General features: G+C 32.2%; 2 protein-coding genes and 1 pseudogene across 2 annotated transcripts; 2 read left to right on the top strand and 1 right to left on the bottom strand.

Moving 5' to 3' along the window:
- Positions 1-623: 623 nt before the first annotated feature.
- On the top strand, positions 624-5,129 carry LOC110615445 (annotated as a pseudogene).
- On the bottom strand, positions 4,783-16,835 carry LOC110615444 (protein SABRE). The gene is made up of 22 exons (XM_043956824.1): positions 16,765-16,835; positions 16,265-16,376; positions 15,897-16,163; positions 15,543-15,850; positions 15,254-15,464; positions 15,003-15,173; positions 14,825-14,902; positions 14,465-14,719; positions 11,625-13,733; positions 9,681-11,466; positions 9,490-9,599; positions 9,042-9,398; positions 8,807-8,925; positions 8,250-8,499; positions 7,908-8,138; positions 7,645-7,784; positions 7,110-7,182; positions 6,753-6,854; positions 6,251-6,667; positions 5,988-6,155; positions 5,498-5,861; positions 4,783-5,308 (listed from the first exon to the last, which is right to left on the bottom strand). The coding sequence occupies exons 1-22, from the start codon at positions 16,833-16,835 to the stop codon at positions 5,157-5,159; spliced, it is 7,851 nt and encodes a 2,616-aa protein (XP_043812759.1). The 3' UTR covers positions 4,783-5,156.
- Positions 16,836-20,251: 3,416 nt separating this feature from the next.
- LOC110616199 lies at positions 20,252-23,355 on the top strand. The gene is made up of 5 exons (XM_021758545.2): positions 20,252-20,465; positions 20,593-20,619; positions 21,008-21,130; positions 21,630-21,894; positions 22,232-23,355. The coding sequence occupies exons 1-5, from the start codon at positions 20,407-20,409 to the stop codon at positions 23,042-23,044; spliced, it is 1,287 nt and encodes a 428-aa protein (XP_021614237.1). The 5' UTR covers positions 20,252-20,406; the 3' UTR covers positions 23,045-23,355.
- Positions 23,356-23,779: the final 424 nt, after the last annotated feature.

Raw genomic sequence — 23,779 nt, 5'->3', positions numbered from 1 at the left:
ATACTGAAGGATTTTTCTTATAAATCTTGTATTTTTTGATTTGTGGTTAATCTTCTATTTTCTTACATATTTTTTGTATTTTATTAACATATTACATTTATTTTTATTGAGTACTCCCAACAAGTGGTATTAGAGCCTACTTAACTTCTGAGTGTGAGTTTAACTGTATCAATGAAGATGATCACCCAATGAGTTCCATGATCAATTTGTCAGCTACAAATTATTCAATTCGGAAGTCTATTTAAATATTGACAAATTTATAAGATATCTAAAGAGAAACTGCACAGAGAACCTCTGAAAAATATCAGACCATGGATTGAATTTAAAATTTATTCTCACATCAGTAATGAAGTTAACGTACAGATTTTATGGAAGAAATTAAAAAATATGTATGAAAAGAAAGAATGCTAAAATAAAACTAATAAAATTAGAAGGCTAGTGAAGTTAAAGTCATTTGAGTGAATTTTTATAGTATAAAATAAAGTATAAAACAGCATATTTTTATATGTTAATTTTTTGGTATTTATAGCGATTCACTTTTCGATCTTGATTTTCTATCTGATTAATTGTAACCAGCAAATGAGTCTTTTGAGAGGGTGGCAAGCCATGGACTTCTACTAAACATGGTATTCTACTTGATGAAAGAATATCACATGAGTGTAACCACAATCTTCCTCTGGAATGCTGCTATAAATTTCACGCCTCTTTTGGGTGCTTTAGCATCCGATTCATACTTGGGTCGCTTTCTAGTATTGGCATGGGTTTCATGTTCAGTCTCCAGGTAATTCTCCTCTATAAATATAAATCTCTTTTAACGTTAATCTGTCATATATTACCGTAAATTAAAATTGTATATAATAGCTAAACACGAAACTATTAAATAATTTAGATTAATTATTTTAGATCAAATAAAAAATGAGTTAAAAAATTATTTAGGTCACGTAGAGTTTTTGATACAGGAAATGATCTTTTTGTGGTTAACAGCCATGATTCGGTATTTGAGATCTCCCCCTTGCAACCAAATGATCCCAACAATTTGTGAAACCCCAACATGGTTGCTGTGCTTATCATCTCCACGGGCTTAATCTCCATTTAGAGCTGGTGGCATTAGGCCATGTTCCTTAGCATTTGGGGCTGATTAGTTGGATAACAGATCTGATTCTAAAAACAAGGGGGGTATTAGAGAGCTACTTCTGATGGTACTACGCCTGTTGTTTATATTCAAGAACATCACGGTTGAAAAGTGGGTTATGGGGTTCCTACAATTCTTATGTTCTTGTCCATTCTTTTGTTCTTTATTGCTTCTCCACTTTACTTCAAGCAGAAAGAATGCACGAATTTGCTCACCGGCTTTGCACAAGTTCTTGTGGCTGCTTACAAGAATAGAAAAGTTTCATTCCCTCCTACAGATTTAGATAGCAAGTATCATCACAAAAAGAATTCAGAATCAATTGTACCAACTAAGAATCTAAGAATCAATATTAATGAAAAATTATTGTTATTAAATTCTTAAACAAGGCTTGCATCATTAGAAACCCAGAACAAGATTTAGCTCCAGATGGATCAGCATCAAATCCATGGAGTCTTTGCACAGCAGAGAGAGTAGAAGAACTCAAAGTTATCATCAGGGTTATCCCAGTATAGTATACAGGGATTAAGATCTCGATAAACGTTAGCCAAGGCTCGTTACAAATGCTCCAAGCTATCTCTATGGACAGACACCTAACTTCCAATTTTGAAATCCCAGCAGGCACTTTTGCTATGTTCTTGGTCATTTCTATCATAACATGGATTGTTTTGTATGATAAAGTACTCCTTCCTTTAGCATCAAAAATCAAGGGTAAGCCAGTCAGACTTGGTGTTTAACTGAGGATGGGAATCGGTCTATTCTTTTCTTGCATGTCTATGGTAGTTGCAGGAATTGTTGAGAACACCTGACGAAGAAAAGCAATCGTGGAAGGTCATTTAAACAATCCTCAAGTTGTGTTGGAGATGGCTGCACTATGGCTCATACCACAGTTTTGCTTGAACGGCCTAGCAGAAGCATTTAACTCTATAGGGCAATCAAAGTTCTTTAAAAGAAATCAATATATTGTATTTTCACTTCCGTTGTGTTTGGATGGATTAAATTTAAAATATAAGACTGAAAAATAATAAAGATATATTTTAATTTATTCAATTAATTAGAATAATAAATATATTTTAGTATGATAAATAATGAATATATTTGTATTTTGATAGTAAGCGCATTTAAATAAATTTAAAATATCTCAATTCCTATTTTTCCGATTCTCGGTTTCTATTTAAAAAACAAATAAAGAATATATTTTTTAATGTAAATTTAAAATAATTTATAAAAAAATATTAATTTAAATTCACTCCGAAAAGCTCTTAGCAGTTTAAATAGTGCAATTAAAAATTTATGATTTTCTGACATTTTTCACTAAAATTTATCTAAATTCTTAATTTCAAATATAAAAAATGTGGTTGACTTTTGTTTTATATATTATGGTAAGAGAGAGATTATCTAATATGATTACTATTACTTATAAGATAAAAACAGAAAATTAAAATTTTTATTTTTTAAATAAATTTTATATTTAACCTAGCTATTTATATACATAATTTTTTGCATTTCTCTTCACTAATTTTACAAAAAGTTTAATTAATTTACAACTTTATCAAATTTATATAAATAAAAAATATTCTAAAACAAATAAATATAAATCTATCACCGTGACTTATTGTATTTTTCATTATTATTAAATTTCATATCTTAACAATTTATTATGTACCGTACAGTACACAATCCATAATATATTATTAGATTTCATATTTTAACAATTTACCTTTAATTTAAAAGATCGGCTGTTGGAACTAAGCTTGTAGATATTTAGGATCGAAGAATCCAATCCACTTTGCAGCTGGAGATCAAATGCCAACACAACCAATAACAATCTGTAGAAAGATGGACAACTCAAATGATAAAGTGAATTAGAGAGGTTGATATTCGATTATATGAAATAAAGCTCATACTTTGCAGCTTTCATCAAATATTTATTGGATGTTCAATATTAAGTGATGCTCTGGAAGGTTACATGACAACAGAGCATAACTGAGGGCACAATACATATGTTCAAACGTTTCCTCTCTCTCCTTTCGCTGGTGCCACGTAAGCATGACTTATACCTTCACTCGCGTATTATCGCGTGAAATTACATAATATGCTGACAAGGCAAATTTATGTTTAAAAGTACTTATTTTTTAAGGTTAAAGTGCGTATTAGGTCGAAAAAAAAAAATATTCTCATATCATAACAAGTTTTGTTGCTAATGGGTTTTTCCTTGCTTATGTAATTATCAGCGACAAATCTCATGTTATTAACTATAAGTCTAATCTCATTGCAAATATAATTTCTCATCACTAATTGTAATTAGCGACAACCATCCATTTGTCGTTAAATATGTCTATATGTACATACTTATTAGTAACAAATTTTATGGAGAAAATTATTACTTAATCCTTATGGTATGAAAAAACTCACTAGTTAGTCCATCGATTTTGAAAAATATATTAAAATGTCTTTAATATTTTAAAAAATCTACGAGTTATATATTATCTTTGTTAATTTTGTCGTTAAATATTTTACTATTTAGTCCTTATAATTTTAAAAATTTATTAATCAGTCTCTCAGATTTTTAAAAAGTTTATTAATTAGCTCTGTATTAGAGATATTTTAAACTTTTTTATAAGATTTAACGGTTAAAACTAACGGAAAAATTAAATAGTAGAGTTTTTAAAACGTCAAGAATATTTTAATACATTTTAAAAAATCGAAGGAACAATTAGTGAGTTTTTCTATACCATAACGACTAGGTAGTAATTTTTTCAATTTTATGTTAGCAATAATGAATGTAAACTCGTTGCAAATGTAAGTTTTTGTCACTAGTTTAATTTTTAGCTACAATATTTATTTCATCTTTAAAAAATTTCATCACTTTATTTGTTTGGTAGCAACAAGTTTTATGTTTTTAGTGACAATGACTTACCCATTGCATGTAAAAGTTTTGTCGTTAATTTTCATTAGCGATGACCAATTTTTTGTCGCTAAAGGTTACTTCCTCATTTTCTCATTGCTTCAACGACACATAAAATCATTCACGATTAATGACAAGTAATTGGAAAAATGTTATTTGGAACGACTGTTGCGAAAGACCTATTAATGAGGGAAGTATTTATGACGAATAGCGACAACTTAATATATATTGCTAGAACAATTACTGACGAAAACTATCTATTAGCGATAAATTAAACCTAGCCGTAAGAGATAAGCATATTTTTGTATTGTATCCTCAATATGATGGACAGACTGAAAGATTGAATAGTTGCTCGAAAAATTACAGCATCCTCATGAATGGAGTGCATGGTTGCCTTTGGTAAATTGATGGTACGATTTTAATTTTTACAAAAGCATTAAAATGTCCCCTTTATATGTGGTTATCCTTCGCTTGTGTTCAGTTTTGATGATTTCATTGGCGATTGTAATTACTAAGGTGCAAATTTTCTTAGTTTAGAATTGGGAATTGGTGGCTGACACTAAAAGGAAAGTTAACGTAGGAGATAGGGTTTTTCTAAAGCTCCAACCTCACAACCAATGGAAGAAGGAGAAGTGTTAAATTTTCTCTAAAATACTATATCCTATCTTGATGTAGGACATTTTAAAAAAATAATTAATGATACCAATCTTTAAAAAATTTCCATTCAACATATGTGCAAAGAAAGTTTCAGGCCTCAGAAGATGACATTGCATCATTTCTTTATTTTCCATTCTTTATTCAAAATACATAGAAATTTGTAAGATTATTGTAGCTCATAAGCCAAATAGGATACAAAAATTTAAACACAACTGTGAAGCCAAAATGATTACCCTCCCAAGAGGCAGCTAGGTGTCTCATGGATTTGATTCATCACAGTTTGTGTAGTTGAATTTTGAAAGCATACTCATTTGATATGCTGCATTGTGCTCTTATTAAAATATGACGTGACACATTTTAAATCTTTCAAACTTCCTATCATAGGTAGAGGCCGAGAATGAGAGGCAAATTCCACGTTGTCCCTTGACTGAATAAGACAACATGGATCATGTCTGAAGGACTTCATAATTCTCCTTTAAGCGCTTGGAGTTCGAGTTGCTCCTGAAGTGCCTCATATGGCTCAGATTCACTAGAAGAATCACTATCATATGGTTCAAATGGAGTACCTTCCCTTGGAGAGAATGGATGTGATTCCCCTTCTAGCTTGGGTGAACCTAAAAAAGCCATTATGTGCAAATTTGAGATTCTATAGCGATGAAACATTCTTACCCGCACCAGCTTGTTTATATACCGAACCAATCAATCTCTGGATTGACAAGGTATATACTTACAACTTGACAATTAGGTCGAAACTCTTAAAAGGAAGAAAGCAATTGAGAGTAGTAAAGGAAAATCAGACAAACCGTTCTGTCCTCTTGAGAATTTCTTTGTGTGGCGTCTGATAAGCTTCTTAGTTTTTGTTACTGTTAGTTGCCTAGCAAATGGAGAGAAATCTGCATCACTTTCACTCCAGTCACCTCCAAAATCATTTTCTGCTTCACCCCTCATAGTTCTTAGCACAAATGCCTTGGCTTTACGACGTTGAGTAGTGAAAAGACCTCTTATGGAAGTTACAAATCCATCACCTGCTCCATCACTTGGACGCTTAAGCCAGTCTGGATACTGTTCAGCTTGACCATCATTGTCATTAAGATTTAGCTCAATCTCGGGGACACTAGGTACGTTGGCTTCCTTTTGAGTATGTGATTTATCTTTGAATTTCTTACCCTACAAAATCAACAGAGAATATCAAACATAGAATTAGTTGGATAAAAGGTAAAGCATATAGGACTCGCTTCATTGTTTTTTGGGTTTATAGTAGATCGGATCCTCCTAATAAATGAATCTTATTACCTGCATTCCTGTCACAGACTTCAAGGTCCCCCAAACGACATGCTTCTTTACTCGTGAGAAGAGCCTCCTCCAAGTCCCAGTAAACTCAACGCGGTGGAATGTATCCATTAACAACTTAAGCTCATGCAGATTGAATCTTGAGCTTTCGTAAGTAATTTGTAGTTCAACCTACATGAGTAATTAAAAAATATTAGCTGCATAATCAAAATCATTGCATTAAAAAAAACAAAAACAAATGATCATTTCATTCAAATTGAACTCACTTGGCTTATCTTAATATTATGAAACTCGATGACTTTTTTAGGCCGAGCATTTTTATCATCAATTGGCTTTCCAAGCTTCTTTTCATCCAGAGATGGACAACCATATTTTACAAGCTTGGTATTTGGTTTATTTTTGGAGGAATCATCTGCTTGATCAATTAAACTTGCTGGGTCGACTTTTGAAGATGAAATACCAGATGAATGAGCTTGCATGACAAGTTCAGTAGCAACAGATTCTGCAAGTGACTCCTCCCATGTTCTGTCAAAAGACGATGTTCTTCTCAACTTTGTGCCGAAACCAGCCATGATTTTGGATGCAACATCAGTATCTTTTGATTGGCCATGTGAAGCATCACCAATTGCTGAACCTTTCTTCGCACGTCTGGCACTAGCAGTTGTTGAAACTTTCCAAACTTCCTGATTAATACACAACCCAAATTAAGCTTGTATGTGTCTGAGTAATTTGTTAATCTGTTCTAAATCATAGCAATCTTCAACTTACCTGTCGCCTTTGTGAATCTTGTTGTTCTTCTGGGAAGAAATACACCCACATCATCCTGTACATTGTCTCTGCCAAATAAATCTTAAGGGGATAAACCTCTACCTGAAGTAAAAAAAAGAGATTATGTTAAACAAGAACGAGACAAATATCTACTAATCTTCAACTTATAGTTTACCAAAAGGACTAACAATAACATGCATTTTCATTCTATGCATGCACATATGGGGAATGATTTTGACAGATTAGAAGATGCTTGCAGATGGTTTATGCTCCATATATTATTTCAATCGATGCTAGCTGTGAGAAGTCAAAGGAGAGGAGCATAATGGAACGAAGTGGAAAACACAACTAAATTACCTGGAAAAGTTCAATATTGGAATTTCCATTCTTTGGAGCTCCTTGCTTTGCATCTACCCGAAGCATGACTTTTCTGCAGCCGAAAGAGTAATGTGAAGTCACACATCAGTAGGGAAAAGAAAATTCAAGTGATTTATAATAGCTATATTAGAACTATTAAACATTTCGGTTAACTATTTTGAAATCAAATGAAAACAAATTTAAAAATTATTTATATCAATTTTAGTAAGTCCGCTTGGGTCAAAAAAATTAGTAGTTCTATCCGTCTGCGAGTAGAATACTGTCTATAGAGTGAAGCGGAGCTGCTAGAGATACTAACCAACCAAAATACAACAAAATTACAAAAGAAAATTTAAGGAATTTATAATAGACATTTCTGAATTATTAAATAACATGGTTAATTATTTCGAGTCACATCAAAAATTTTGATAAAAAAATTATTTAAGTTTTAATCATAATGTTAGAATGCATGACTAAGAAGTATGGGCCTAGATAACTTCTAAACAGAAGATATATAGAGAAGAAAAGGCCATACTTTCCCCATTCTGGTGGAGGATTCCATGCTGAGAGAATCGTATCAGACTTGGCATTAGGCAAACAGTTTCTAACGACAACAAATTTTGTTGTAAACAAAGCAACTCCAACATCCTTGTAGTCACGATCAAAATCAAAGATCTGAGAAAGAATGCATACAAGCAAATCTCCATTATGAGAGCTGTGATTCTTACAAAAATTTCCTTTTGAATTTAGAGTAAAATAGAAAAAGATGAAAGAAAATAGATGTTTTGGGATACTTACTAAGTCATTTATCTCAGCCTCTGCAAAAGATTTACCATCTAAAAGCATGCTCCAAACAACTTTGCTGACTTGCAAAGATATACGCATTGCACAGGATGAACCTTTGCTCTTCTCCTTCTCCTTTTCCATCAAACGTATTTGGGCAGCTTTCTGCAAAGTCGTCCTTAAAGATGCAGATGCTGCCTTTTTAGATTTTTTTGCATTTACAAGCTCTCCCTTCAACCCTTGGACCTAGAGAGGTAAAGGTTAATTATTTCAAAAAATTTGCAAATATTCATAAAAATAAATAAATATTTAAATTTTGTTTTGTAAAAAGAGTCGTTATTGACAAGCTTATCTCACCAGATCAGATTTTCCACCAGTGATCATCCACAATTTTCCTTCTATTTTTGAATTTATTTCCCCAGAAGTATCGCCATTAAGGGACAATCTCCTGATATCATAAAGCAGTAATTTTTGATCCCGTTCTTTTACTTCAAGCTCGATTCTAGCAAGTTCAACCTCTTCCACCCCATCAGGCACCACCTCATCTGCCTCTTCTTCGATATCTTCTTCGTCTTCAGCCAGAAATGCGAGATTACTCTTCTTAGGCCTGAACCACATATGTTACGCCAATTAATTTCAAGAAAAAAAAAATGCACCCATTTAAGTAGATTGCCAACCAAAAATTAATTGCACAGGATAAACTAATTTTAATATGATTTTCAAATTTCAGAAAGTGGTTTAATTTTTTGAAAGGAGGAATTCATATATCTTAAAATTATCTAATTTTCTCTTTAACTTTGATCAATTTTTTTGTAGTAAATGTAAAAGAAAAAAAATGTTTAAAATTTTTTTAAAAAAATATTTTTAGAGAAATAGACGTAGACAAGAAGAAGAAGAAAGGGTAAAATTCTCACTTAGGAGACCGTGCAAAGAGGAGATTCGTCAACACATCCAGCATAACCTGAAACTGGCGAGATGTCATTGTTGCCGTTATGTTATCACAATTGAAAGTGAGCTCCTTTAGAGGCTTCACCTGCAGAATAAAATAAGTTTTTCAAAATTAATTGAGAACCCAATATAGATCAAAATTCATTCACAAGCAAATCAAAGTAGATAAAATCGCCATTGAAAAGATAACAGCTTTGTGACCTTCAGCTCTGGAGTCCCGCCTTTGTGTCTTGTATATCGCAAGTACATATCACAAGGAGCAAACACTCTTTCAAGTAGAGCGCCAGTGCGAATTACTTTAGGTGAGTTTTTCTTAATTTTTGGAAGCCATTGAAGTCCAGCACCAGGATCAACATCAGTTGGTGCAACATGAGCTTGCACTTGCTCCAACATCACTGAGAACTCCATGCGCTTCCATGCCATTTCAGGTAATGTTTCAGGAATCTGTACATCTCCACTGCTTAGTGCCTTTTCAATCGCCTGATGTCCAACTTGAAGGATAGAATGAAATGATCGAGCCAGAACTCGACCACTGATAGCAGCAAGCAAGAATCTACCCTGGTGGGCAAAATAATTTAACCCATATCATTAGAATCGCTAGAAGATCGATGTTCACAAAAGGTTCTGAAAGTATAAGATAACAGCTTACGTTGGCTTCTTCTGAATGGAGATTGAATTGTGGCTGAATAACATTCACCATGAAATGGCGAGTCCCTTCCTCGTCAGGATCATCTGCGCTTTCATTTCTTGCTGGAAAAACTGCCAAGAAAATCTACATCTCTTAGCTAAAAAATTTCATAATTGTAAAAGTAAAGAGTTCAAACAAATCTCAATACATACCGACAGCTGAAGATGAATTCTCTGGTTTAGCTGAATCTGATGAAGGTGGGTTAGATCCTGAACTCTCTTCATTTTTAGAAGGAGAATCAGCATCTTGACTAGTAGAAGGTGGTTTAGATGCATCGTCTTGATTCACTTCAGTTTCTGCATGTGACTGGGACTCCTCAAGCAATTTCCTCTGTGTATACTGTCGAGAAGGAGAAGGCTTGGGAGGCGCTAATCCTTTGGTTAATCCACCAACCCAGGAGAAAATAGCATTCTTATTCTCAATATTCCATAAAATCTTGAGACCATAAACAAAAACTCGCTGACAATTGTCAGCAACTGCCACATTGTATCCCTCATCATCGCTTGCATGATCATCAGTACTCTCATTTTCATTTTCAGTCCCAGTCCTCACAAGTGTCTTCTCAGTATTTTTTTTCCCAGCATCTTGCCATGCCAATAAACTTTCAGGATCAGCTTTGGGTGCCTGCTTTCTGATTATAAAATAATCACATGATAAAAAGAATCCATCATCTTTGTGCTTCTCAATATTATCTCGTTTTTCACTGGGAAGTTTCTCAGGCTGGGAATTCTTCCTTGACATTTGAACTATTTTTGCAACACTGATACAGTCTTCTTTATCTATGATGACCTTAGGCATGTGAAGGTCCACACCCATGTAAACAAGATCAAGACTTTCTCTCTGGCATTCAAAAGTGAACTCCTGCTTACCCCGACTGAAACAGATTTCACATTTCAACTTGGCGAAATTAAAAGCAAGTCCTTTTGCTGGATCTTCATCTTCTAACGGCATATGTTTTATACGAAGAGGGGTAGCATCTAAACGAAGGCAAACTTCTGTCATCACTCGGTCCATTGATAAATTACCTGATCTGGGTATTCTGGGACATCCAAAACGGGGAAAACGGGAGAACAAACGTAATTTGTAAGGAGGAAGAACATTCAATTTGCCAAACTTACTTAACCATCCCAAATCATGAGAACCCACATTAAATGTTGTTGGAAAAGCAGTCCCATCAACAACAATGCTACCACCTGTGGAAGAAGAAGATGATTGATTCTCACATGATGGTTTTAGAGATAAATTAAACCGGAGCGAGAGAGATGTTGATCTAAAGGGATCAAAAACTTTTTCACGAGTTTTCCCTTCATTTGGGAGTCCGAATAGATAATGATTCAGTGGAGTACGAGAATCACAACCCCAGTCCATTATAACTTCAATAATAAAGACTGGAGCTTCAAGGAAACAACCATCTACACCACTGGGAATTTTCATGCCACGGTTATTTGCCAAACTCGTCAAACTGCATGGGAAAAGTTTGAAGTTCTTTGCAGACATATATATACGGCCATCTGATTGCTGGATCTCCATAGAATCAGACGTAATTTGAAGATTGTCAAGCTTTTCATAAGGATCAGGTGTTCCAAGAATATGAAATCTAGTTTCAGAAAAGTTTAAGGTGACATTTCCATGAACGTAATTTCTCATATCATCCCACCATGGTAAACTACGCTCTTTCTTTGGCACTTGAACTAGTGGACCAGGATTTCTGACGCTCAGATTAGCCCTTCGGAGAGCAACTGTAAAAGCGTAGCTTATGTCGGCAAAAGATGGTTCATAGCCAACTCCAAATGACACTTCACCTTTCTGAAAAGATAAAGGCAAATCGAGATACGATTTCGTTGGAGGAGTTGTGCCAGTTGCTGATCGGAGCAACTGCACCTTTCTCCATCTCCCAACGAAGACATCTTGGTAAACTTGGGGCTGAAAGAAGGTTGCCTAATTCAACAGAAGAATAATAACAATTAGAGAAAGAAGGAACAAACAGAAGCAAGACAGTACGTACACTGGATTGCAGCTCAATATGCAGCAAATGAGAGAGATATATAGCCTGAAGGAAGGAGAAGAAGAGGATGAGAAGCAGCTCTGGACCTTACCTGCTGTGCCAAAACAACACGGCCTTCACATTTACCAGCGCTAGCAGCAAAAAGAGGAAATGTGTAATCTCTTATCTGAGCAGCAAGAGTGCCAGTACGCAATAAAATATTACAGCCATAGAGCCGAGAAAATGGTATCTCCAGTTCACGAGCAACAGGATCAAGCTTTTTTACAACATCTATCATCCCATCTTCTCCACCATCGATCTTTGTCAAGGTTACATCCAACTCAGTAGCAGAAATGGTAAGAACAGAAGTTCTTGAAGTGCTGAGCTTAAAACCAGACTGAAACCCCTCCCTATAGGCACCTGAGCCTTCAGAAGTTACTATCTTCTGGCACGCCTGGTAGTATGTTTTAAATGATTGTTTGTACATTTCTTCTTGCAATTTCTGAATAGCCGAAGGATCTTGTACATCAATCTGAACCCCATTATAATTAACCTTTCTTTCAGTGGTGGAATCATTTGTTTCAGCATTTTTAGGAGAATTGTTAACTTTGGAAATAAATTCATCGAGAAACTTTAGCCTGACAGCCATCTCATCAGCCTCATTCTTCATCAACTGGTAATGCTCATCAAGCCAACCCTGCAATGGTTCTTCCTCGATATCAACAATTAGCTTGCTTATACATACTCTTACACGTCCAAATTTTGCTGAACTCGGCTTTTTAGGCTTTGAGCTTTCTTTCTTTATGGGAAAAATAAGTTGAGTTTGAGCAGCAGTTACAAGCTTCAAGGCGCGGATCATATCTTCAACTGAATCATCAATGGCACGCAATTCCAGCCTGAATGGCATGCTAACATGAACATTAAGACCTTGAATCACCCAGTCCCATGTGATAGCTGCGGGCGATTTTGCATCAGATACACTTGTAGAAGGACTAGGTCTGCGAGAAATTTGCATTCTGCCACTTTTCAACAATCTGGCGCCATTAAAACTGAGCATAACTCCTTCAAGAAGTACTCCTATACGGGCATTCTCTGAAAAAATTGAATGAACCTGCACCTTTACATCAACCCCATCTCCAGCTGCAGCTGATATCTTTATCATTTCAATATCAACGGCGAAAATGCTTTCCTTTTTCTTAGACCTATCAGAATTTCCTGATTCCGGAGCAGCAGGTTTCTTCAGCTCAGTATCTCTCATGCTAGAAGCTCCTTCCATACTTTCAGTGCCTCGTTCCTGAAGCTTTTGGTTGTGTACCAGTAATTTCAGCTTGAGAACAAGTTGAATCAACGATAAATGTGCATCAGGCTCCCACCCAACTGAAATTTCAGTAGCACTGAATAGAGAGCAAATAGAAACCCCTTTAAGACCGCCAGAACGTCGTACAAATTTTGCATTCTGCAGATCAAGCAATGTTACTCTTGCATCAGGTCTATCTTCCTCCAAATGTTCCTGATAAATAGACCTTGCTCTTTCAAGTTCAACCTCTGTAGATTGATTCTCCTTGTTCACACACAAAGTGAAATGGATAATATCAAGAGAAACAGAATAATTTATCTTCCTGCAATCATCAGGAACTGTAGCTAGCACAGTTGCAGTACGTGGGGTGCCATCCTCTGCGGCACTAATTACAAATCGACCACCCTGTGATCCATAATTCACACGCTTTGGATCAGCAACAACTGCATCGTCCAAACTTGTTTCACCACAAAGATTTATAGAACACCGTTCCAAATTAAATTTCAACATTTGAATCCCTTTCCCTGATGGTTTAGATGATCGCACAGCTCGGTTCTGCGTTGTTTTTTTAGTAGAACCAGATAAACTTTTCAGGAAAGATTGATAGGAAATAGCAGTTACTACAAATGACTGTATGCGTTTGAAGTTGACATGAACGCCCATGCCATTCACTTCAACAGAGAGAACTAATTTACATCTAGCTTTATCCTCTTCAGATGATTCTACGTCCTTTTTGCCCCAATCTAAACTAAGCTTCGCTATATGAACTATTGCACCTGAATTTGATTCAACAACTGAGCTTTCTTTCAATCGTTCTTGACATTCATCTGCCATGAGGAAGTTTAGTAAACCAAGTTCCAAATGTAATGTAATGCCCTTGCTTGATACATTATTTGCGAAAACATGTGATGATTGCCAGCGTAACTGCACAAAGAAGGCAGAAGTTCATTGCACTGCTATGAAAAGGATAACTATTTAAATTGAGCAAGCATGGGAACTGAAAATATCAGAACTAAAAGAAATGAACTCCTAAAACCAGTAGAATATGAGGACTTGAAAGAAAAAAACTGCTAAAAGTATATATACTTAAATTGCATAGATGTAAAGATTGCATAAGAGTTAACGACTAAACAAGAAACCATCGCCATTGGTAGTATGTTGGAGCTTTCGGCAGTGATTCTTTGTGGGTTTTCAACTGAAACAAGAATCTCATTGTGGGTTGAGGTACCAAGTCTTCCTCATGTGGGTTTATGGTTCTAGTACATTGATTTTTGGCAGTACTCTTGCCATCTAAGCAACAATAAAATTTTCTTTTTTATTTTGATTTCGTGTGTGCCTTTCATGATTAAATAAACCCATTAATAATCATTTGCCTAACTTTTAATGCTTAACTAAAATGTTTGAAATCAGATTCCAGTTTAAAAAAAGGCCATAATTTTTAAAAATGTTCAACAAATAAGCAAATGCCATGAGTACCAGCAGCAAATGCGGGTAAGGCCTAAAATGGTACCCAATTTATCCACTGTTGTGACAGCAAATCAACAACGGTAACTCGTTACAGCAGAAAGAGTCGCTGGTGGGAAGGAGTGTAGTAGAGGGAGAGAGAGAGATAGTACATGACAATATAAGTCACAGGAAATAAGTGCATCACTTACATGATATAGAGGTGATCCACTGATACTGTACAGAGCAATTGTTACCTCCGGAGCTGACACAGTGCATGTCCATGTGATGATGACTTTGGATCCAGTTGATTGTGGCTTTGCAGGAGGAGGACCCTCCTCTCGAAGTACTAGTTTTTTCTTTTTCGAGGAATGGAGTTGCAACAATGGCTTTATTCTACTAATATTAATGTTGCATCGAGTACCTCCTATCTTAACATCTACTTCAGTTCTAAGCGGTGAAGTTGGCTGAAAAACATAATTAGAAAAGAAAAAAAAGAAAAAAAAGGATAATTCTATCTGCCTCATCAGTCTCAAAAAGAATGGAAAATAGAATAATTATAGAAGATTTACCTCTGAAGGAATGTAAATAAAAGAGATGATAACAAATCTTAGAATCTCCAAAACTGAAGTTCCACCTTCTTTGAGAATCTAAAATATAATGTAAAACTCATAAAAGCCAAGTCATGCAGAATGATAAATACGAAAATTAAAATTCTAAGTTAGTTTTATCGACAATTATTACTCATACATGTATCTCACTGAAATCCATTTGAACATCAAGGCGAGTGCTCTCTTCTCTATCTTCGACGCTTCGTGATTTCATGCTCTTTAATTGAATGCCTGTGATGTTATTCTCGAAGACAAGATCAAGTTCTTGATGGACAAATTTTACATCTAATTTTGGTAAACTGAAGCTAACCTACAAGATAAAAAGTAATTTTCTCAATTCACAATTAAATCAATAGAAAATTTGGAAACCTATTAAAATAGTTGACAAACCTTTTGAGGAATCATGGAAGTATACTTGATAATTGCAACAAGAGGTGGTTGTTTTCTCTGTGGATCTTTAACAACAGGAGGATCGATTGCTGCTTTATCTCTTTGAGAAGAAGTATCTGAAGTCTTCTTTTTTAAAAGTAGCTTCTCATTAAGACTCATAGCAATCTCACCACAGTTAATATCAAAATTATGGATAATTAGACCAATTTCCCTACAACCAAAAACATGAAATTCATAAAACCTAACACCTTAATCTTCATAATCAAACACAAAGTAAAGAGAAATTTACCTATCATGACCAAATTCACAAGAGAAAGAAAACTCTTCACAGTTGAAGGAAGCAAAAGGCCCTTCCATTATACTAGATGATGTGTCACTTGCAATATTGCATGCCCCACCATCAGAGTTGAATGATTCATCAGAACTGACACGTGGTTCACCTATGTGGATAGCAATAGGTAATATTTGTAGCTTAATAAAAATATTTGATTGGGATCCATGTCCACCATCTTTGCTTATGTCGAATTTCAATTCCTTAAATTCAACTGCAGCTTTGGGTGTCTGTAATGATTTTGGAAGAACAAAGAAAGAGCTGGTGAGTGTTAATTAAGTAGAAGTGGTGTCAAATTGCCAGACCACTTACCTTTAAAGACAAATTTGTGATGGAAAGTGACAAAAATCTTGCTACATTAGCTATGACCATCAACTTTCCTTGGCCTGAAGAGCTAGTTCGAGCTTTTCGAGTTCTAGGTTTCTGGGTGCCTTTGCTAGAAGTCCTCATTACAACTTTCAAGTCACATATTAACACATGTAATTTTGGATCTTTGGAAATGAAACCAACCCCAATTTTGATCAAGGACTGACGTATTCCAAGTCTAATTTCACCAACTGATATAGATTCAATAGAACCCTGTAAAATTTTCAAAACTTTACTATGATGTAAGAAAAGAAGACAACCTTCCTCATTAATTTATTCAAATAAAAATAAAATAACAAATATAAAAGATGAACCTTTTTGAACTTGACTACAATATCCTTTAAACATTTCCATCCACCAACACGAAATCTAACTGATGCTTTAAGAATTCGACTTAAAATCCAAGCCAACAATCTAGAAGTAAACCTGAAAAGAGAAGCAAAATTAGCATACAACGACTACTTCTATTATAAATGTAACCATTCAGCTCTCGACTCGTGGAAAATCGTCCGCAAATTATGATAATTTCGAATTATATATAATAGTTGACACGAAATTACTAAATAATTTGGATTAATCATTTTGAATCAAGTGAAAAGTGAATTTAAAAAAATTATTTGAATCAGTTTGAGCGGAAATATTTCAATAAATCATTTAATTCGATATGTAATACAGGCTTAAATTACCAAACTGAACATATACTAAAATTAAATTACCAGATCAAACAAAAAGATTATTAAAAAAAAAAAGAGGAAGAAGATATTAAGAACTCAAAGAATAGATACACAGAGAAATCAAAATTAAGAGAACCTACATGAAGACCATCCATAATGTGATGGACATCATCGACAATCCAAAGAGAAATTTCACTACTGAGGTTGCCATGTATGCTTGATTCTGAAACTCGATCAAATCATCCAAAACAACTAATAAAATCTATTCAATTCTCTACACATTAGTAAATTTTCATGTCAAGATCCAAAATGCATTTCCATATTAGTAAATGATCCTTATGAAAGTAAGGAGTGAAGAGGAGAATTTTTCTCTAATTTTTTTGTGGCCTTTAATAATTTAATATTTTTTTTTCATGTAGTAAAAAAATTCTCCTCAAATTTTGTTTTTTGCCTTTCAATAAAAATATAAACTCGATCCGTGAGGTTCTCACTTATCACTGCGAGAGAGGAGGGTCTGTTTTAAACTATTTCCATTATTAGTTTATTCATACTTTTAAACTATAATATAAAAATACACCTTAAATATTGAGAAGTGAGTTATAAGTTGTACATGTTAAATTTATATTTTTCTTAAATTCTTAAATTTTTCTATAAAATTTTTAAATTTAATTAAAATTATAGATTTTAAATATAAAATGTAATTAGATGCAGATGCGGTGGGAAGGTACGGCAAGGGGGCACGTGCCGTACCGGTGACCGAAAAATGTTTTGAAAGGGGATGAAGGTGCCGCAGCGGCGCAGCCGGTACCCGACTAAAGAAAAGTTCCTGACTCTACCACAGATTAGATGCCTATTATTTAATATTTTACTTAATCAATACTTGTTATAGTATTCATAAAAAAAATTGTTTATTTTTTATTTACGCAAAGAGATTTTTTTATTTTGTTAATTTAATTTTTTCATAATTAACTAATTTGATTTTTTTAAAATAATATTTTTAGTATTATGAAAAAATATATTATATATATTTTTTTATATCAAGTTTGTAGTTTTTGTAATTAATTACATTTCGAATTGAAGTATTATTTTGGAAAAATGTAGTCGTAAAATGTGGAAGTTGTATAAGAAGTTATATGAACATTCTATTTGTTTTTAATTAATATTTTCTTATATTATCAAAAAAGATTGTGTGTGATTTCTATAAAATTTTTAAATTTAATTAAAATTATAAATTTTAAATATAAAATGTAATTAGATGCAGGGGCGGAAGGAAGGTACGGCAAAGGGCACGTGCCGTACCAGCGACCGGAAAATATTTTGAAGGGAGATGAAGGTGCCAGGCGCAGCCGGTGCCCTACCAAATGGAAGCTTCTGGCTCCGCCACATATTAGATGTCTATTATTTAGTATTTTACTTAATCAATACTTGTTATAGTATTCATAAAAAAAATTGTTTATTTTTTTATTTACGCAAAGAGATTTTTTTTATTTTGTTAATTTAATATTTTTCATAATTAACTAATTTGATATTTTTTTAAATAATATTTTTAGTATTATGAAAAAATATATTATATATTTTTTTATATCAAGTTTGTAGTTTTTGTAATTAATTACATTGCGAATTGCAGTATTATTTTGGAAAAATGTAGATGTAAAATGTGGAAGTTATATGAACATTCTATTTGTTTTTAATTAATATTTTCTAATATTATCAAAAAAGATTGTGTGATTTCTATTTATGCAAAAGAAAGTTCTACTTTTCTATTAAATCTATTTTTTAATTTGTAATTAATAATGAGTAAAATATTTTTTATTAACTTAATTTTTTTTTGTGTTTTAAATATTAAAAAATTGAGAAAATATTTTTTGTTAATTAAATTTTCTGATTAAATTAAATAAAATAAAAGAAAATTAGAGTCAATAATAAGGAGAAGAAAATAAGATAAAAAAAAAATAAAGGAATGAGAAGAGAATATAAGAGAACAAAAAAATATGGAGATTTGTGTAGATATATAAACACGCGAATTAGTAATAAATTTAATAATGAAATTAATTTATTATTAATATTTATTATTATTTTGATAAATTTTTGTAGTGATAATTATTTATAAAATTATTATTTTATTACTTACCAATTTTGTATGCTTACAAAACCACTATTAATTATAAAAATAAATCTATAAAGAGCTTGAATTTATATATTAAATATCGGGTGAAATAAATTTTTTTATCAATAATTATATTGAATCAAAAGTCATCTTTATTCCTACCAAATAAAAGCAGTAAATTCGATTTTATATACATAATTTTTATATTTTTTAGATATATTACATAATTTTAATGTAAATATAATGCAACGTCTACTTTTTAAGGTACAAATGAAATATTTAAATTTAGAAAGAGACAAACACATTATTTATTTTAAAGATAAAATATTTATTAATGCATTATTTATACTTAAATAAAATTAAATATAGATTTAATAAATTTATATTCAATAAAATTATATTAAATTAATTAAAATTAAATTTTATAAAAATATAATTTTAATTATTAAATTCCAATTTATTTTAGCTAAATTAATAAAACAAATAAACTTTTTAAACATTATTTTAATATTTTTTCTTTTTATACTTTTTGTTATATTTTATTTTTTGATAATTCTAAATTTATTATTCACTTTTTTCTGCACTATAATAATATATAAATTAATAATTTTATTATATTTAATTTTATCTTATTTTTTAAAAAAAAATTCTAAATATTTTTAATATCTAATAAAATTTAATATGAATATAATTAAAAAGTTAATAAAAAAATATTTTTTTTAATACTCTCGTCCCATAATTTTTATTTTTATTTCCTTTTTTAATTATCTTAAAATTATTATTTATTTTATTTTTTATATTATAATAACATATAAATTGACTATTATAATTTTATTTTATTTTATTTTTAAAATTTTTTTAAAATATCTCTTAATTTTTAATAAAATTTAATATTTTTAAAATAAATATAATTAAATAATTAATAAAAAATTATTTTTAAATAAATAAATAAAAATAATAAAATGAAAGAATATATATAAAAAAATAAAATAAATAAAAATTAGGAGACTAAGTGAATAATAAAATGACGATATGTATTATTTTCAAATTATATACACTTTTATTGTCGTATTAATAAAGAAAAGGGCTAATGCGACAAGGAGAGCTTAAAGAGGAAAGACAGTACCGGTCTTCGGACTTGGGAACCGTTAACGCTAGGGGTTTGTCCTATTTAGTTTAAATTAAAAAAATTAATTTTAATTTAAAATTTAAATTTAATTAATTATTTATTTTAATTTTAAAAATTAATTTTAATTTAATTCAATTTGAATTAAAAAAATTAAATTGAACTAATTAATTATAATAATATATGATTTTAATAATATAAAAAAATTATATTATAATTAAAATTAAAATATTTTAAGTAAATTTTAAAATATTAAAAATAAAATAAAAAATTTATTAAAAATTTAAATTAATTAATTCGAATTAAATTAATTTATTTTATTTTAATTTTTAATTAAAATTAATTTAATTTAATTTTTATAAATACTAACGTTTTTATTTTCAATTTTACACTAGACCGTCCGAATCTCACCCAATTCTTGACATCCCATTGATTGCGACATTGACTCCCGAAGTCTTCTTCCTCTTCGTCTTCCCACTGTTCCTACGGCCAGCTTCCGAACACCCAATACCCAGAGGAAAAAATTGCACCTGCGACACATGTTAAGAGATGCCTTGGAGAGTTCTCCTCCAGTTTTTGTCTGCTCAACTCTTCAATGTTCTTTCTTGGTATGTCTGTTTTCTTTCCTTTTTCTTTTCTTTTCCTTTCCATGCTCGACCATCTGTTTGTTTGATTGATCTGTTAAGATCTGGCAACTCTTTTCTGTTAATTTTGTTCGTTCTTTGTGGATTGCAGGCCTTCTTTTACTTTGCTCTGTCCCTTGTAAGTAACTCTTTCCATGAATTTTTCTTTTTTTTTTTTTTTTTAAATTACTGCTCAGTCCGTATAAAAACATTTTGAATGTTTAAAAAGTCTACTGTAAATTTTAGCTCATAAGGGTCGAAGAAATGCAGTCAATTATTTTGGTGTTCACTAAACAAAGAGAAGGGCAATTTTGAAAGAAAAATTCCTTTTTAGTGTTAAAGATCAAGTCTTTAGATTTTTGCGCATGCTAAGCAATAGATTTTTTAATTTCTCAGCAAAGTTTTAATGATTTTGAAAACCAACCGGGTAATGAATTTTTCTATGCTACAAGGAGTAAATATTAATTTTTCTTGATTTTTTTTTTTTTTTTTTTGTTTCAAATTTGAAAGTTTTCTTTTGGTTGTAGGTATGCTTCATATTGGGCAATAGAGAGTGATTCGCAGGCTAAAAGTCAGAAATGTCTGACTTTCTGGGTTCTTTTTGCTCTTTTGGCTATTTTGGAGAATGCACTTGCAAAGCTTCTCCTATGGTAATTTAGAGTTGTTTCATTCTTTGACTTCATATCTGAATCCTGCTTTTGAAATGCCCAATTTTGGGTTGAGGATGGAATTACATTATATCTCAATACTTGATTCTATTATTCATCATGCTTGGTTAAAAATTTAGAACCCTAGGGATTAAAGTCTATTCATTTTGTAATTATAATTGAGTTTTAAAGAAGTAGATTAAATGAGTTCAGTGCTTGATATTGGGCATTTAACTTACTATTGGGATTAAACTCAAAATAAGTTGTTGAGTTGGATTGCTGGATCAAACATCTTTAGCAATCACTAAGAAGCTTGCACATAGTACAATCAATTGCTTTGATGCACAACAACAACTAAGGCTTAATCCTAAACGAGTTGGGGTCGACTATATGAATTCTTGGACGACATTCAATTCTGTTACATGTGGTCAATATCTTGGCTGCATTTGTACCGATTAAGGAATCCTTTAATGAGCCTTATTTTCATGTTCTTTATTGACAGGCTTCCTTACTGGCCTTATGTGAAGGGGACAGTGACTGTCTTGTTGGTGGTACCTTATTTTGGTGGTGCTTCTTATGTCTACAAGTGTTTTGTGAGAACTCATCCATTTAAAGTTTCAGAGATATTCTGTTTGATATGGAACATCTTGTTCATTCCAGTGAGAAAAAATTTCCCATTCAATGGGCTGAACAACTTTGTCGATGAGATTGATAAAAACAGAACTGTCAAAGGACAAGAAGAACAGCAGAAACCTGTTATTTTCCAGGTACTTCATCACATGGGTTCAAGCTTGTATTTACATCATGTAATATCTTTTTGCCTTCTTAGTGTATTTGGTTTATTAGAGGAATTGACATATAAACTAATGACAGTTTTGAATGCAGTCTTAATACTTTGTTTGGAAATAATTTTGAAGGTAGTGTTTAATATTGTGACTAAGTCAAAACACATTATGAAAAGTTACTTCTTATAACGTTTGAATGATCACTCCTAAAACAACTACCGGCTACTAAAATAGCTAACAGCTAGTATTGTCGAACAAGGCCAAGTTAGAGAGTAAATACTTATTTGTGAATGTTTTCTTTGATATTTATCTTTGGCAGGGAACTTTCAAGCCTAATTATGACAATGTAGACAGTGATCAAACGCCAATTATTTCAAAGAAAGTACAAAGGGAGTGGAGTTGCTCGCTTTGTCTGGTAAGCACTACCAATGAAAAATGCTTAAATAAACACCTGCGAGGTAAGAAGCATAAGGCCAAGAAAGAAGAAGTGAGAGCTGAAGAAATGGCATCCAACTTAACATACAGTCCATTTTATATGGCATATAGAAACCAAAGGATGGTTTTGGTTGAGAACTTGGTCAATCTGGGAAAGTTGAGTAGACTTGTAAATCCTGTCAAATCAATCAGATGGTGTAAATGGGAAAATCCAAAAGTTGGATGTATTAAATTAAATACTGATGGATCTTTAGATCGAGAAAATGCCCGTTTTGGCGGTTTGCTCCGTGATTACAGAGGTGATGCAATATGTGGTTTTGTGTCTAAAGCTCCTCTGGATGATGTTTTCTTGGTTGAACTTTCTGCTGTATGGAGAGGTCTTGTTCTTGCCTCTGGCCTTGGGATTAAAGCAGTGTGGGTTGAGTCCGACTCTCTGAGTGTCGTAAAGACCATTAACGGGGAGCAATCTCACAGAAGAAAAGCCGAAAAATGCTTGAAGCAAATTTGGCTACTTCTAAAGAAGTTCGACAGCTACCAAGTATCTCATTCATGGAGAGAAACGAATAAAGCTGCTGACTACCTCTCAAAAATGGCTTTGCAGAAAAGTGATGTAGTGTTATGGCCTTGTGATTTTCCCAGTGGTCTTCAAAACATCATCAAGGATGATGCTGAAGGAAGAATATACTGCAGACGATAAGTTTAGCTTCGACTTGCCTTCCCATTTCCAAGTAGAAAGGAGGAAACTCTAGAAGAATGTAATGAAATCAAAGGGTGAAAATATAGTTTAGTTGAGGACTGGTTATGTTAGAAGCTGAAGGAAAAGGCAAGTCATCAAGTGATTTCTGTCTCTGAACTATGCTGACATGTTAATTGTCAAGAGAAGCCCTTTGAAAGGGCATATCAGTAATGCATTGATATAGGCTGGTATATATATACCAGGTGGACACGTAACGTAAATAATGTAAAAATATATAAAATTTTATGTGAATTTATTATGTATTTATATTATGAGTTTGTGAATCGAATTCATGCATTTATAAATAAATACAAGATGCGAGTGTTTGAGTAGTATTGGCAAAACAGATTTGAATTTGATAGTGTAGAATTGCTTATACTTTTTTGAATTTGAACAAAAAATTTTAGGTTCATTTTTAAAATGAGATTTTTTTACTCTATCCGTTTGGAATTAAACCCGTACGGACTGGACCGATCCGGACAGAAAAAAAAAATATTGATTGATGTTTTTTTTTTATTTTATATAAGGTTTTAGTAAGTTTATTTTGTTATTTAAAAGAATTTAATTAATTTATATTCATAATTTATTTTTTAAAAATTATTTCCCCTTAAATAAATTTTAAAAAAAAGGAACTTCGGGCTATTTATTAAGTTTTGATTAATTTTAGCCCAAATTCAACCCAAATATGTTTTAACT

Source organism: Manihot esculenta, chromosome 5, assembly GCF_001659605.2.
Source record: "Manihot esculenta cultivar AM560-2 chromosome 5, M.esculenta_v8, whole genome shotgun sequence".
Taxonomy (NCBI): domain Eukaryota; kingdom Viridiplantae; phylum Streptophyta; class Magnoliopsida; order Malpighiales; family Euphorbiaceae; genus Manihot; species Manihot esculenta.
The sequence above is the reverse complement of the archived record's forward strand: the minus strand, read 5'-3'. Positions and strand labels throughout refer to the sequence as shown.

Excerpts from the sequence above, each read along its gene's own strand:
- LOC110616199 (XM_021758545.2), top strand. The coding sequence starts at position 20,407 with ATGCCTTGGAGAGTTCTCCTCCAGTTTTTGTCTGCTCAACTCTTCAAT. Across the intron at positions 21,131-21,629 it reads CTTGCAAAGCTTCTCCTATG|GCTTCCTTACTGGCCTTATG; the intron begins GTAATTTAGAGT and ends CTTTATTGACAG. Across the intron at positions 21,895-22,231 it reads AGAAACCTGTTATTTTCCAG|GGAACTTTCAAGCCTAATTA; the intron begins GTACTTCATCAC and ends TATCTTTGGCAG.
- LOC110615444 (XM_043956824.1), bottom strand. The coding sequence starts at position 16,835 with ATGGCAACCTCAGTAGTGAAATTTCTCTTTGGATTGTCGATGATGTCC. Across the intron at positions 7,183-7,644 it reads CCTCCACCAGAATGGGGAAA|AAAAGTCATGCTTCGGGTAG; the intron begins GTATGGCCTTTT and ends TTTCGGCTGCAG. Across the intron at positions 5,309-5,497 it reads ATTCTCAAGAGGACAGAACG|GTTCACCCAAGCTAGAAGGG; the intron begins GTTTGTCTGATT and ends TGGCTTTTTTAG.